This window comes from Podarcis tiliguerta, assembly GCF_965153285.1.
Source record: "Podarcis tiliguerta genome assembly, chromosome: 7".
Lineage (NCBI taxonomy): Eukaryota > Metazoa > Chordata > Lepidosauria > Squamata > Lacertidae > Podarcis > Podarcis tiliguerta.
The window spans coordinates 19,603,177-19,618,028 of NC_139540.1; the positions used below are offsets into that span (position 1 = coordinate 19,603,177).

General features: G+C 42.2%; 1 protein-coding gene across 1 annotated transcript in view; it reads left to right on the forward strand.

Annotated features, from left to right (window-relative positions):
* NUDCD1 (NudC domain containing 1) overlaps positions 1-14,852 on the forward strand; it is a 56,805-nt gene that overhangs the window by 13,323 nt on the left and 28,630 nt on the right. The window contains exons 3-6 of the mRNA XM_083450578.1: positions 3,972-4,157; positions 8,399-8,582; positions 11,514-11,699; positions 13,085-13,295. Coding sequence (XP_083306704.1) covers positions 3,972-4,157; positions 8,399-8,582; positions 11,514-11,699; positions 13,085-13,295 — 767 coding nt within the window. The remainder of the gene's footprint in view (positions 1-3,971; positions 4,158-8,398; positions 8,583-11,513; positions 11,700-13,084; positions 13,296-14,852) is intronic.

Below are 14,852 nucleotides of genomic sequence, written 5' to 3' on the forward strand. Positions count from 1 at the left end.
ACTGCCTGCTTGAGTGAATCAGTCAGCAGAATATTTGACTACAGTCTGTTGATTAATATTGCAATACAGTGGTACCTTGGGTTAAGTACTTAATTCGTTCCGGAGGTCCGTACTTAACCTGAAACTGTTCTTAACCTGAAGCTCCGCTTTAGCTAATGGGGCCTCCTGCTGCCACTGCACCGCCGCTGCACGATTTCTTTTCTCATCCTGAAGCAAAGTTCTTAACCCAAGGTAATATTTCTGGGTTAGCGGGTCTGTAACCTGAAGCGTATGTAACCTGAAGTGTATGTAACCCGAGGTACCACTGTAGTACTGTATAACTTTCAAAATAGTGTGGTTAAGAAGTAAGACAAAGATGGAAATAATTGTTTCCACCCTTAAGGATTTTGAGAGATGGATAATGTGCTTCTGTGACATGTTTGCTGAGAAATGTGCCCCTGCCTCAATAAATAATTGAGGAAACAAACATGTCACACTTCTTACTCAGAATTTGTTATAGAAATGTACAGAGAAGTATAAAACACCATGTTTATCTGAACCTTTTGGAAGTATTGTTTTTTTAATAAAAAAATGATTGCCGTAAAAACAGTTTTCACACACGCACACAAATCTTTCTTCACTCTGAAAGCAAAGTTATTTCCTTTCCTTCCCTTCCAAATAATGATGCTGGTCGTGGTGGGATGAGTGTTCCCTTCCTCATTTCTGCCATATCCTTAGAAATTGCAGTTCTGGGTGAGGTGCTGCCCCAGAGTTATCTGCAAACTGTTTCCAGCAAGCAGGTCATGGTGTCATTCTGTGTGGGTATGTGCCAGAAACACTGTGCTCATACTAAATGCTAACTATTGAAGAGCTGTTACCTTGGAGACCATGATGTTGAAAGACTTTTTTGGTCCCTGAAAAATGGAAGCTGACTTCAAGAGGGAACTTGATATTTAGGCGAGAGTGTAGGTTGTCTGGGAACAAATCATCTTAGTCCCATCTGTAACGGAGAGGGCATCTGAAGCATCTCGTTTTATCATTCATGTCCAAGAACATTAGGAGCGAAGCCTATGCAGCCTATTCTTCCAGTCCATTTCCATGTGCAATACAAGGTGCTAGTTATTACCTAAATGGCTTGGGACCAAAGTACTTGAACAGCTGGTCTCTCTGAGGTGCATCTGCCTATCCTTTAAGATCAGCAGTTGTGCTTCTCTCATGTGTGCCATTTCCTTCTAAGGCAAGTGGTAGCATGCAAGAGAGCTTTCGCTGGTTGCTCCAATAGGTGGAAATCCCTGCCTCACAGGGTTACATTAGTTTACCCATCATTTTGTGTTGCACTGGCAATTCAAAACATTCCTTTTTGTATGCAAGCCTTCGATTCCGTTGTGCTTATAATGTGTTGAGTCTTGAGTGCTGTTCTGTATATTCCTTGGGGTTCTGCAGTTTTTTGTTTGATTTGATCCATGCTTGCATTACTGTTGCGAGCCACTTTGAGCAATCCCTTTGTGTATGGGAAAGCCGGGTATGTATTTTTAAAATAAGAATAACTCACAAAACTGAATACACACACACACACGCTGCATTTTGCTTTGGTAAGAACCTAAGAGCCCTACTGGATTGAACCAAGATCCATCCAGTCTAGCATTCAATTTCTTACTGTGGTCAGCCAAATATTTCTGGGAAGCAGAGCATGAAGGTAACATCCCTTTTCCTCTTGATGGCTAAAACAGAACTGAAAATGCATATATTGATATTTTTACCATGTTGAGATAACAATTTTTAACACTGAGTTTACAGCAAAGCCTGTTTGCTCAAAACTGCATAAAAACACCCATTTAAAGCCAGTGTGGAGCCAGTGTGGTGTAGTGGTTAAGAGCGGTAGTCTCATAATCTGGGGAACCAGGTTCGCGTCTCCGCTCCTCCACATGCAGCTGCTGGGTGACCTTGGGCCAGTCACACTTCTTTGAAGTCTCTCAGCCCCACTCACCTCACAGAGTGTTTGTTGTGGGGGAGGAAGGGAAAGGAGAATGTTAGCCGCTTTGAGACTCCTGAAGGGGAGTGAAAGGCGGGATATCAAATCCAAACTCTTCTTCTTCTTCTTAAATCTTAGTCTAAACTATGTATCTGAAGAGTGTACTAGAATTGTTTTGACTTTCTTTGTATACTATTTAAATGTTGCCTTAGGTCAAACACAATATCATCATCTTCTATATATGTATACATATTTTTTAAAATGACTAAGGAAAAAGAGATGCATTCAAACAGTAGCAGCTGAGAGATGAGTAGCCTTGCTTTCCTGGTTTCCAAACATTTCAGATGCTTCTGGTAACCAAGAGGGGCAAGGCAGCAGGCAGGTTGGAAGGTGCAGCAGCACCACATTGGATTGACTCTGCACCCACACCGCACTGCACCCCCACCGCTTTGCCTCTCTCCCTCTTGGTTACTGGCAGCAGTGTCCTTTGCACTAGGAAGCCACACAAGTATTGCCACACCCGCACTGTGCTAGCCCACGCTGCATTCAAAGATAAGTAGTGTTGCTAACTGTAACAAAATAGTCAACCTTCTTCCAGTGAAAATGTTTTCTCTAAGCATGCCATCTTCAGATTCATCTTGTTTTAAGATATTTATAAACTGACTCTCATTTTAACAGTAAAAGCATACAAGGTTTTGCTTACAAGGCTTACAAAAAGAAAAAGTAGAAGATAATACCAAACTCTTCCATAACTCCCTAAACTGAATAGATTAGCGTTGCATGTTACTCAACGTATTTGTAGTTTTCAAGCTGGCATGACCTCTTCCCTCTGCCAAAAGATATATAGTGTGCAAAGGACAAGTGGTTGCATTCAGAATGTGGTTCAGTGGTAAGAGTGCATGCAAATTCAATCCACAGCATCTCTATTTAGGGTTGGGACAGATCCCTGCCTGAAACCCTGGAGAACTGCTGCCAATCAGTGCAGCCAATCCTGAGCGAGATGGAGCAGTGGTATAACATGGTATAAACTAAGCAACTGCCTTTGTTCCCAAAGGAATTGCCCCATAGTCAGTAATTTGCAGGCTGGCTTTGTTCCATGGGCTGCCAGTTGCCACGATTTATCAGATAACTGCAGTCTGGATCTTTTACATTCTTTTCTTCATGTTTTTATTAAGTGTATAATTTATGTAACTTGTTAAGTCATAAAAACAGTGATTCATAATAGCAGGGATGATTTAATAACACTAGTAAATTAATAAAAGTCTGTGTAATGGCAATTAGTAAGCAACTCTCAATTTCCACAGCAAATATATATATATGATGGATGTATCTTATTAGAATAAAAAGGCAATTGTACCAACCAAGCAATATCCCATATATTTTTTTCCAGCCATTGCAAAATTGTTGGAAATTGTGAAATTAGTATTACATGGCAATACTAATGCATTGTCTCTAGAACTGTTGCTTCTATTATAACCTTTATGTAATCGAACAAAATCTTCTTTGGGACCAGAAGAATATTATATCTGGACATATTTGAGTATCATTTAACACCTCCTTCCAGAAAGGTCATACATGTGTGTGCCACGAGAAACTATGCTGAAATATGCCTTGTTTCACCTTTCCAATATTTGTCTTTCGTATTTGGATATATCTATCTCTTTAAACCTACACAGCGTCAAATAACACTGAAACTTTTTTTTATGGGATTAACTGGATCTTCAAAATTATTATTGTCATGTACCAGCTGTAGGTTTTTCTTAACATTCACTCTCCTGGTATGAATTTCTCTAGGGCTCAGTTCATATGTCATCCTTCTAATAAGGGGATGGTCGCAGTTTGTTATTCTGAGATAAGAATGAGGTGTCTCTTCCCTTTGTATTCCAAACTATTTGCTGATAAAATATGTGAACTTGCATTCATGTTAGGCCAAAAGCAAACATTTGCCATCAACATTTGTTCATCAAGGTTTGATTGTCGTTCGTATAATTTCAACTCTGTTCTTGTTTCCTACTTACAGGACACTGCCTTAAAAAAGCCCAGAGAAGTATTCAGGCTTCCTGCAGACTTGATAGCTTGTGATAATCGCCTTTGTGCATCTGTACACTTCACATCTTCCACCTGGGTTACGCTTTCAGATGGAACAGGAAGGCTGTATCTGATTCGAACCGGAAAACGTGGTGATGGCTCATGTGAAAAGTGGGAAGTAAGTATTGTAAAGCCTAGCTTTTCTATTTCCAGATGGTTGAATGTGCTTAAGCAAAGCTAGAAGTTACTGCTTCGTGCTCTTCCTGTAAAAACCAGCTCTTTCCCCTCTTACTGCATCTTGAAGGTCTTCAGATCTCTAGAATCTTAACTTGGATCATCCTTCATTTGTGCAAGAAAACGTGCCAATCGGTTATATGGTATCCAAGCCATGCTACCTTACTTAACATGTACAAGAGCAGTCTAGGAAACCCTGTCAGCTGGAGAGGAGAATGTATGGCAGAGAAGGTGAATTTTGACTGTAGAACAGGGAATGGCGGAAGAGACACTGAGAAAGTACAGTGGTACCTCTGGTTGCGATCGCCTCTGGTTGCGCACGCTGCGGGTTACAAGCGAGCGCCGATAACCCGGAAGTTGCTGCTCCCGGTTGCGAACTTTGCCCCGGGATGTGAGCAGAAATCGCACATCAGAGGCGCACACACAATGAGAGGCGCGCTTTCGCTAATAGCACCTCATATTAAGAGCAGTTTCCAGTTACAAATGGACCTCTGGAATGGATTCAGTTCATAACCAGAGGTACCACTGTATGAGAGAGTGAGAAACGTCTTGCAGGATTAGTTGAAAAGTTCAGCACAGTGGTGCCTCGCAAGACGAAATTAATTCGTTCCACGAGTTTTTTCGTTATGCAAGTTTTTTCGTCTTGCGAAGCACCACTGCATTTAAACACTGACAACGGCAGGGAGGGGCGGGGAGAAGCAGGACAGCTGCCGCAGCCGGTACCTCAGACTCACCCGTGCGTTGTGGCCACCGTGCGACGCGGCTGCTGGAAGGCGGCGGGGCTCAGGAGCGCGACTCGGCGGAACCGCCACCATCCTCTTCACCCGAGGGAGAGAGGTGCTGGCGGCAACAGCTCCCTGAGGGGAGCGCGCGAGGGGGGTGGGCAGCGGCGCGAGGCACCAACCGTCAGCGGGAAGGTGGGAGGGAGCCGGAGGAGCGGGAAAGCGAGCGTGCGTGCGTGCAGTGCGCGTCGCCATGACACGAGAGGCAGGGCCGTTTCGTCTAGCGAAGCAAGCCCTTAGGGAAATCCGTCTTGCGAAGCACCTCAGAAAACGAAGAACTCTTTCGTCTTGCGAGTTTTTCGTCTTCCGAGGCATTCGTCTTGCGGGGTACCACTGTATTCGGTTTTAAATAGTTGCCACCCAGAGATCTCTGAAGCTTACAAGCAGGCATGAAGGCAGCAGGTACCCATTGTGGTGCCATCCTAGTTTCTGATACTTGGGTATACTGCCTCCAAATGTGGTGGTGTCGTTTGGATAGGCATCTAATGGCAAGTACATTTTTTCAAAAAAAAAGGGGGGGTATTCTAAGCCTCAGAGAAAAGTGATCCCTTGATCTTGTACTGAGCCTCACTAAAGTTCAGAAAGCAGTGAGATGTAGGCAAGCAGGGACAAAACCTTTTCCCTCAGAATGTCCCAAGCTTGGAAGCACAGGGGAGGGTGGGGCTCACCTCTACAGTCTTGCTGGACTTTGTAAGCACTTCGAATACCTCTAGTTGGAGGTGTCATGTTATAATCAGGACCCCATAGGATAGATGGCCAGGACACCTTTTGACTTGCTATCCAAAGTCAGCCAAATTTTCTGTACCCTTATATTTTGTTGCCATGCAGTATGTGTAGCCTGGAGTGTAACTTCACATCTGGATAGCACATCCAGAAAGCAATCAAAGTTACTCAGATGAATCTCTCCTGCTGATAGTTCTTAAGTGAATTTGTAAGCAGATGTAGAACTTGCCAAGTGCTGAAGCTGTGGTCTTCTTAATGTCTGAAGCGGCTTCATTCCAAGTCATTTGTTTACTGTGATTACCTGTTTAAGGCCTTTTGACGCCCGTAGCCTGAGCTTATTGGGACTCGGCTAGGCACTGCCTATGACACACTAGTCCTGTGTTGTACTCTATGGCTTCTCCCACTACATTCAGTGTCACCAAGTCAAGGTAATTATAGTAAAAGTGCATTTGAAGTGAAGTCAAGCAAATATAAGCACATTAAGTGAAAAGGCGTATGAGAAGTATGCATCTTTCTAAAGTGTCTCGTGGGGACCTTGCTGCCTTTCGAAGTGTGCCTTTCATAGTCGCTCTGTGATTTTGTTGATACTTGAAATGTGAAATTTGATTTTGTTTGCAAGTCATAGATCTGCAACCATAATTCATCAGGAGAGTTAAGTATTAATATAAACAGTGGGAGAAATTTGTGGATTCCATATTAACATTAATAGCATTTAGATGGGCACTAATCCTATCTTTATACCATAAGTGGTTTCATTGAGCATTGAAGAATCCACTTTGCTTGCTTTATTTCCCAGCAACCTAAATTGACTGAACTGTTTCTGAGAGAGAATAGTACAGCATAGAGATTGTTTCTTCCCCTTGCTTCCTGGCAAAAGACACAGAAACAGCAGAACATGTCATCTGTGTCCTGCTTTGAGGGTTCAAAGCACTTTGCGTATGTTGGTTCATTAACAACAGCACTACTGTAGTCAAGTCATTATTGTACCTGATTTGAAAATGGAGGGGTCGAAATGTAAATTAAATGGTGATGTACATAAACCCACCTACTTACACATACGTATCGGAAACGTATCTTACTGAGCAGGTGAAATGGTTCGAAATAATACCCAACACTAAAGCTACCCAGTCATCAGCAATCTGATAACGCAAAGAGCCAATAGTGGCCCACCCGCTCATAAAGGGCAGCAAACTTCCTACTGGCTTCTCCATCTGGGCAATCAGTATTTCAGACATGGACTGAGCCTCTCTCAGATAATCCATCCCCATTTCCATTCACTTCACCTAATTCTGACAGCAGCTGGTTACCAGTAATAAAACGTTTTGCATATTAATTTCAGAATCATGTCTGGGGTAACTACAGCACGCAAGGATTGTATGACTTTTGCCTTGTTCATAAAAAAAAACCCTAATTCCCAGTTCTAAGATAATCTACACAGCTAGGGTATGATATCTGTGCATCATATAAAAAGTATGTGACACAAAAGCTTATATTCGGATTTTCCACGGTCTGAAATCTCTTTCAGTGCACAGGATATCTAAGTTATTAATGCTGCTTATCACTGGGGACTGTTTAAAGAGAAAGCTGATGGAAGGAGACTTGCTTGTAATGCTTTTTCAACTTAACGGCATATATTTTCACTGCAAGGCCTTACTTATCTAGATGTACTTTATGCTGTGGGGGAAAGCTTGCTAGTTTGCAAACCAAGCTCAAGCTGATTTTCCAGATGAAAGAGTAATAATCTGTTTCCTGTGAACAGTTGTGTAAAAAAGCAAAGTTGTCCTAAGCAAGTGCATATCCAAATTTTCAAGCATTAGTATAACTTGAATTTTATTTCCGTTTACAACAGTTTACAACAAAGGCCATACAATAAAACTTTGGGGCAGGGATTAATACAAAATCTAGAGTAGGAAAATACAGATACTGAAACCTAGGTAACAATGGTTGCAAATGCTTATTTATTGATTAAAACATTTATATGAGAAGTCAGCAACTTCCTTCTTCCCTCTGCTTGCTCCCTGATGCTCAAAAACTGCTCAGTGAATACACTGGTGCTTACTGGTAACAGAGCATGATTGCAGTCAATTTTTCTACCCATTTTTAAAAATACTTTTGACTAAAGTTGATGACAACTCATAACCCTTATGCAAAACCCATTTCCTTCTAATTACGGGGCTTAAAATGCAGAGTCATTATCAAGTCTGTTTTTTCGGACTGTACATTGCCCACACATTTATTAGATAGTGGAAATGATCTCGTTTCCAGGGGTGGTGGGAATGTCAGATTCGTAGGCACCAGAATCAAATCATTTATATGCATGAAATAAGTAAAAATGGGAAGAAAAATCTATGCTTGAAATGAAAATGACGCTATGCTTTCAGCGAATTTTTAAACCTCTCAAGTAATAACACTCACAGTGCCAATAAAGCTGGATGGATGTCTTGGAAAAATGAGTGCTGTGTGTACCTCATCAGCATTTTCCAAAAGGTAATAACTCTTGTGGAACCAGGTACCAGAGCAGAGATGCCACCAAAACCCAGCATTCCTGTGTCATCTTCTCCCCCACCCACTCTGCACTGTATTCTTGTCTCATCCTTGAGTTATCTGTTTGATCTGAAGCATGCATTGTGCATTCAGAAGGCATGACACAGTAGCATTCACAAAGTCTGTCTCTTCTCAGATACTATTCAATGAAGAATTCGGGAGTCCCTTTGTTATAGTCCACAGCATCTCCTTTTTGCAATCTGATGCTCATTCAGTGGGCGTACTACTCCTTCGCGTAGAAAAAGATGAATTGGATGTACAAGGCAGTGGCTTCCATGTTTCCTTGGAATGGGTCACAATTACAAAAACAACCAAGGAGAGTAAGTATTTTACTTGCCGTTGCTTTCCTTGTGTCTGAAAAAGAGACTTGTACTCCTTATATGTTTAGGAAGTTGCCATTCCAGTGGCTCGGGTAGCTGGAAATAATTTTGATAGTTGAGTGAAGGACCTGAATCTGAAGTCATTTAGGGGACTGTTGGATCCCTGAGAGTCAAAACAGGCACTGAGGAAGGCAACAAGAATGTTGTAAATCAAATTTAAATCAATGGGGCTGACTTCTAAGTCAATGGGTGTCTTGGAAATGTGGCTGCTGTGTGCCCCTTGTTAGTATTTCCCATAATGAAAAACCAGGCTTTCAACCAGTGTGTGTACACATGGAACTGGAACCAGACATTAAGGGCAGATGCAAGCAGCACATTTGCAACTTCTCCTTTCTCCCCTGAAATCATTATGAGATACTAATTGCAACTCAGTTGTCAGAGCACTGATCCTTCTGTAGTCCAAACAGCAGCATCTGTGCACAAGAGCTGGTATCAGCAGGCTGCAGGGGGGAACCCACATTTTGCACAGAGGACAAACAAGTCTTTACAAGGAAAAGCACTTCCAAATATTTTTAAGGTATTTTCAGACCACCTTTTAGGCCCAAACGCTCAGCTTCTAAGATGCACTGGGGACCCCAAAAACAGCCCAGTGAGGACCAAGCCTTCTTAGAAGGCATTGAATGCAAGTTTACTGGAGCAAAAGTTAATGGAATAGAGGGGTTATGGAAGGAGAAGGAATGACATGGAGCATCCTGAAAAGGAGAACTCCGCATGGCATTTTGTAATACCAAATCTGTGATTTGATTATTGTCACAGGACAATATTTGCCTTTTCACGTTGTTGGCTGTCCCTTGCAGGGCTTGGGATAGTTGCGGCATGATGATGTTTTACCAATACAGTGGTACCTCAGGTTACATACGCTTCAGGTTACATACGCTTCAGGTTACAGACTCCGCGAACCCAGAAATAGTGCTTCAGGTTAAGAACTTTGCTTCAGGATGAGAACAGAAATCGTGCTCCGGCAGTGCAGCAGCAGCGGGAGGCCCCATTAGCTAAAGTGGTGCTTCAGGTGAAGTACAGTTTCAGGTTAAGAACGGACCTCCGGAACAAATTAAGTACTTAACCCGAGGTACCACTGTACTATTGTTCCCACCACCAAAATACTGTGTACCCTGCCTCTCTGTTAAGTATTCTGGAGGTGGCTAACAACATACGTTACCAAAAAAAAATCCAATGCCCACAGTAAAACCATTGTGATACTGCTCTTTCCTGCTGGTACCACTCTGCCTTCAAAAGTATTTTTCACTGCAGTGCCACTCTTTCATATAGACAAACGGCTCCTGTGCATCCCCCATGAAGGCTAAGCAGTAAGAAGATCAAGGCAGTATTAAGTTCGCTTTCCCCTCCCCAGCCGATCAGTACAGAAATACTCAGTGCCCTCAGGCACCAGTTATGGCTGGCTGGAACAGAAACTCCATGTTTCCTCGGAGCCATCTTTTAGAATAGCTTACCTGCTGGTGCAAAGAACCTTGCGGTAAATATTAATATAGCCTTTATTTGTATTCCTGTGTTCAACAGATCCTGCTGCCTTCTTGTAGCAGTTATTTCATGCATTTCCTGAGGTCTTTCCAACACAGGACTGGTGGTTACTTTTAAAAGGGGGGGGGGGCTGGGTTTTAATTACAAACCACAAAAGAGCAAATTTAGGAAAGAAAAGGCTCATGAAATAGCTAGAAGACCAATAGAGAATTGCCTCTTTTAGGGCAGCAAAATGAATTTGTATTGTTATCAGCCTGGATATTTATTATGTAGCTGCTTCAGATGAATGAAACAGGTTGCTGAAAAGTGCTGTATTTATTTAAGTGTATGTATTTAAGGAGAAAACAATTCTTCGAATAATACTGTATCAGGGTTTTCACTGTTTTCTGAAATACGCTTATTTGTCGGGTAAGCCTCTGGGTGGGGCTACCCAGTTTTGCAAGCTATGTCTGGCATAAATGGAAAAACCTAGATGGGTTTGCATACCTGCAGCCAGAATCCAAGGAAAGCCCAGTGCACGCTGGCATTTTTGTGCAACAACAGAGGAGTGAGATGCTAGTTATTAGAGGGGACATCTTATGAACTAATAAATTAGGTTAAGACAAAGCGGAAACAGGCTCATTCTAGGGACCTGTTCTTCTGTAAGGCTATACAGAGGGGCAAATCCTTAACAACTAGCAAAGCTCTCTGTTTTCAATTAAAAAAAAATAAAATTAACAAGGATGCCTCAGAGGATGTGGGAAGTGGGTAGAAGAGGCTTAGGACATACTTCCATATAGGTTTTAGTCCGAATATGACAGGAGGAAGCTCGGCATATGGAAACAAAGAAATGGTCTCATCAAACTCTCCAAATTGGCTACAGATTTAATTGTCTTTGGAGAGAGGGAGGTAATGAGAGCAGAGCCAAGTGTACCCAGGAAGCTTAAAAGCAGCACGAATACTCCAGGAAAGGGGTCAGAAATGGTTTCATTTGCCTAGAAATAGTCTTCATTACAGTTCTGCAGGTGAGAGTCAACAGTACTATGCTAAGAAGTCTTGTCGAAGAGCATAAACCTTGGAGACATTTGTGTTTGTTTGACTTCTTTCTCGCACTGTTACCCCATGACTCTGCAATCAGATAGAATTGACTTTTTTCAAGTAGTGCTTTGGGGGTTACCTTGCAGTCTGTCGTGCCAGGAATATTGAAAGCCTGCTAGATTGAAAAGCCTGCAGACACCTGTCTCAGCATTTCTGCATTGACTTTTTGTATGGTCAAGATCTTCCCAACTGAGGAACGTGTTGATTTCTGTTAAAGACAACCAGCCAGCGGGTTGGATTTTTGTCCTTTAAAAACGGACGAGCAGAGTTGGGTGGTGTCAGCACAGTCAAAGGAATTGTTTCTCTTTTGATCAGGTGATCATGGGTATGAAATCTCCAAGCGTCGAGTTCTTCAAGGAAAGTCAGTTCCGCATTATGCAGCTATTGAGCCAAGTGGCGATGGCCTGATGGTTATTTCGTACAAGCCCTATGCTCTCACACAGAATGGTGAGGATAAGCACGACAAAAGTGAAAAGGAGAAAGCAGAGGAAAACAAAAAAGGTAACTTTGCATTCCTGGCAATAGGTTAGACAACTAGCTCTTTATTTATTATTGCTTTATAAATTTCTATCTCACCTTTCAGGGCACACTAGGGAACGAAGCATGGTCTTGTAGAGAGCCAGTGTGGTGTAGTGGTTAAGAGCGGTAGTCACGTAATCTGGTGAACCGGGTTCGCGTATCCGCTCCTCCACATGCAGCTGCTGGGTGACCTTGGGCTAGTCACACTTCTTTGAAGTCTCTCAGCCCCACTCACCTCACAGAGTGTTTGTTGTGGGGGAGGAAGGGAAAGGAGAATGTTAGCCGCTTTGAGACTCCTGAAGGGGAGTGAAAGGCGGGATATCAAATCCAAACTCTTCTTCTTCTTCTTCTAGCTTATATTTGTATTAGAAATTCAGTGCACCGTACATTCAGCACAGTTTTAAGTGTTGGTAAAGGTAAAGGGACCCCTGACCATTAGGTCCAGTCGTGACCGTTTCTGGGACTGCGGCGCTCATCTCGCTTTATTGGCCGAGGGAGCCGGCGTACAGCTTCCAGGTAATGTGGCCAGCATGACTAAGCTGCTTCTGGCGAACCAGAGCAGCACACGGAAACGCCGTTTACCTTCCCGCCGGAGCTGTACCTATTTATCTACTTGCACTTTGAGGTGCTTTCGAACTGCTAGGTTGGCAGGAGCAGGGACCGAGCAACGGGAGCTCACCCCGCCACGGGGATTCGAACCGCCAACCTTCTGATCGGCAAGTCCTAGGCTCTGTGGTTTAACCCACAGCGCCACCGCGTCCCTAAGTGTTAGTAGTATGGTTTTAAAGTTTTCTGTGCAGAAACCAACTTGTCAGTTCTCCAAATGAGCAAGATGCAGCTTGTTTATTTGGAAGGGTGAATAGCTTGATGACCATTACCTGAGGATTCAGCAGACTTAACAAGTACATGCCTCAAGACAAAAGCTGATCACCTGCAGGGATTAGGAAAATTATTGCTTCCCCCCTCCACAGGCTCAGCATTTCACTTAATTGATTATGTGATACTGCGTTGAAACAACAGGGAGCGCTTAGAATGTTGGATAGGCAGCATTACAGAGGGTAATCATAGTGTGATGTTTCTGTTTTATGCAAGGGGTCTCCTCTCAACTTCTGTTTTGTTCTGGCACAGGTTTTCCATGTTAAGTTAGAAAGATTTGCTCAGAAAACTTCAGAAAAAAAACAGGGAAGGGGAGAGAGAAACATCTTTTTTTGAAAATTTCCAGGTTTTTTCTCCCAGCCCTTCACATCTCTACCAGGTCGTAGTCGAGAACATTCCAACCACTACACCACCCTGCCTGTCCTACAGGTGTGCTTAGTGTTGCAGTTCACCATCAGTGATCCATTCCTTTTCGTGTTCTTGGTTTGTAGAACCTCTCTACTACTGGCAAGAGACTGAAGATGATTTGACGGTTACTTTTCAGCTACCAGAAGACTTTGCCAAAGAGGACATTCAAGTCCGTTTTTCTCCAGGCCATCTCAGTGTCGCACTGAAAGATCCCCTCAGCCCTGTATTAGAAGGAACGCTTTTTTCATCGATTGATCACGAAAGCTCCACGTGGATAATTAAAGAAAATAATAGGTATTTCTTGCAGTACTGAGTAGTCTAGTCTGGTGTCTCTTTAGCTGAATGACTAAGTAGCTAAATAGCCCTGGGCACTAAAGTGTGAACCTGAGCTGTCTTATTAAGTGTGCTTCCTTTCCTTGCAGGCTGCTTCCTTTTCTTCATGGAAACAGAAACTGGTCACAGTAATACGTAGACAATTTATAAAGAGAGACAATGGAATTTGAACAAGGAGGAAGGGCCTTCCACTATTTCCTGTACATTTGTTGCTCGATAGGAATTGCTGATAAATCATGTCTTCTCCTTAATGAATGCTTATGATTTAATACTATTACCTTTTGTGCCTCTAAGCAGGCTGCTGCAACAGCAAAGTTAGTGGGTTATATGCAGTTGTTGTTGTTAATTAAATTTGTATACCGCCCTATACCCGCAGGTCCCAAGGTGGTTCACAAGATAAAGTCGCAATATAAAAACACAAAATATATAATAAAAACAAAAGCAACCCAATAATCCCCCCCTCCCTAACACATTTTAAAAGTGCATTGCATGTCAATCAGCCAAAGGCCTGGTTAAAGAGGAACGTTTTTGCCTGGTGCCTAAAGGTGTATAATGAAGGCGCCAGGCGAATGTCCCTGGGGAGAGCATTCCACAAACGGGGAGCCACCGCAGATTATTATTATTAATTATGACACTTTAGAGTTCAGCATGTATGTATTCACCATTATAGCAAGATCTATATAGATTTATTTATCTAGAGATCTATATAAATCCAGTGTGTAGTCTTAAATAAAGGAAGAGAGTAACTCAGCACTGGACGCTAATGTAACTCGTTCAGTCCATTTAATGGGAACAGTCATTAAACAAATGTCTTTCATTAGGCCGGTTTCAGTATTGGATTTCTCTGAGGGGGGTTAATTTATTTTAATGAAAGTAACACTATTTTCATACCAGTAAGGAGAACTATAGACTGAAAATTAAAATGCTTTAGCTCATCTCAGCATGGAAACTTAGAGATGTCCACTGTTGCTTCAGATTAAAGTTTTGAAATCTATCCAGTTTTCCAAGAGATTTTTGTTGTTGTTTTAACAGCCTTAATCAATCATTTTATTTGTACGCCAAAGTTAAAACTGTGCTCAAGGCAACTTACAACATATAAATAATTACGTAACTGCAAACATAACAAAAGTAGTCATAAACAAAACATCAGAAAGTTCAAAACCAAATTGAACAATTTCCACATAGACCGTAAGATCCAAAATAAAGATACATGTTAAACATTCTGATTACTGGTAGCTATTTGCAGAGAAGGTTAGGAATTCTGTTCAATACAAATGCATATAGCCCTCTAGTCATACATTTTGTAACCGCATGTGAAGTGAGTGGTGCTTTCTCTTGATCGTTTCGGGATTGAAAAAAGCCTTTTCTAATCATATCATATGTTGATCATGAAAGCGAAAGCTCTTTCCATCTAAATTAACTTGTTCAAAACAATGGGATTATTTCAATGCTTCTCCTATCCCCATTATCTTTCCTCCAGCTGTCAGTGTTTCGGGTTGATTTGGCTGGCTTTTCTTT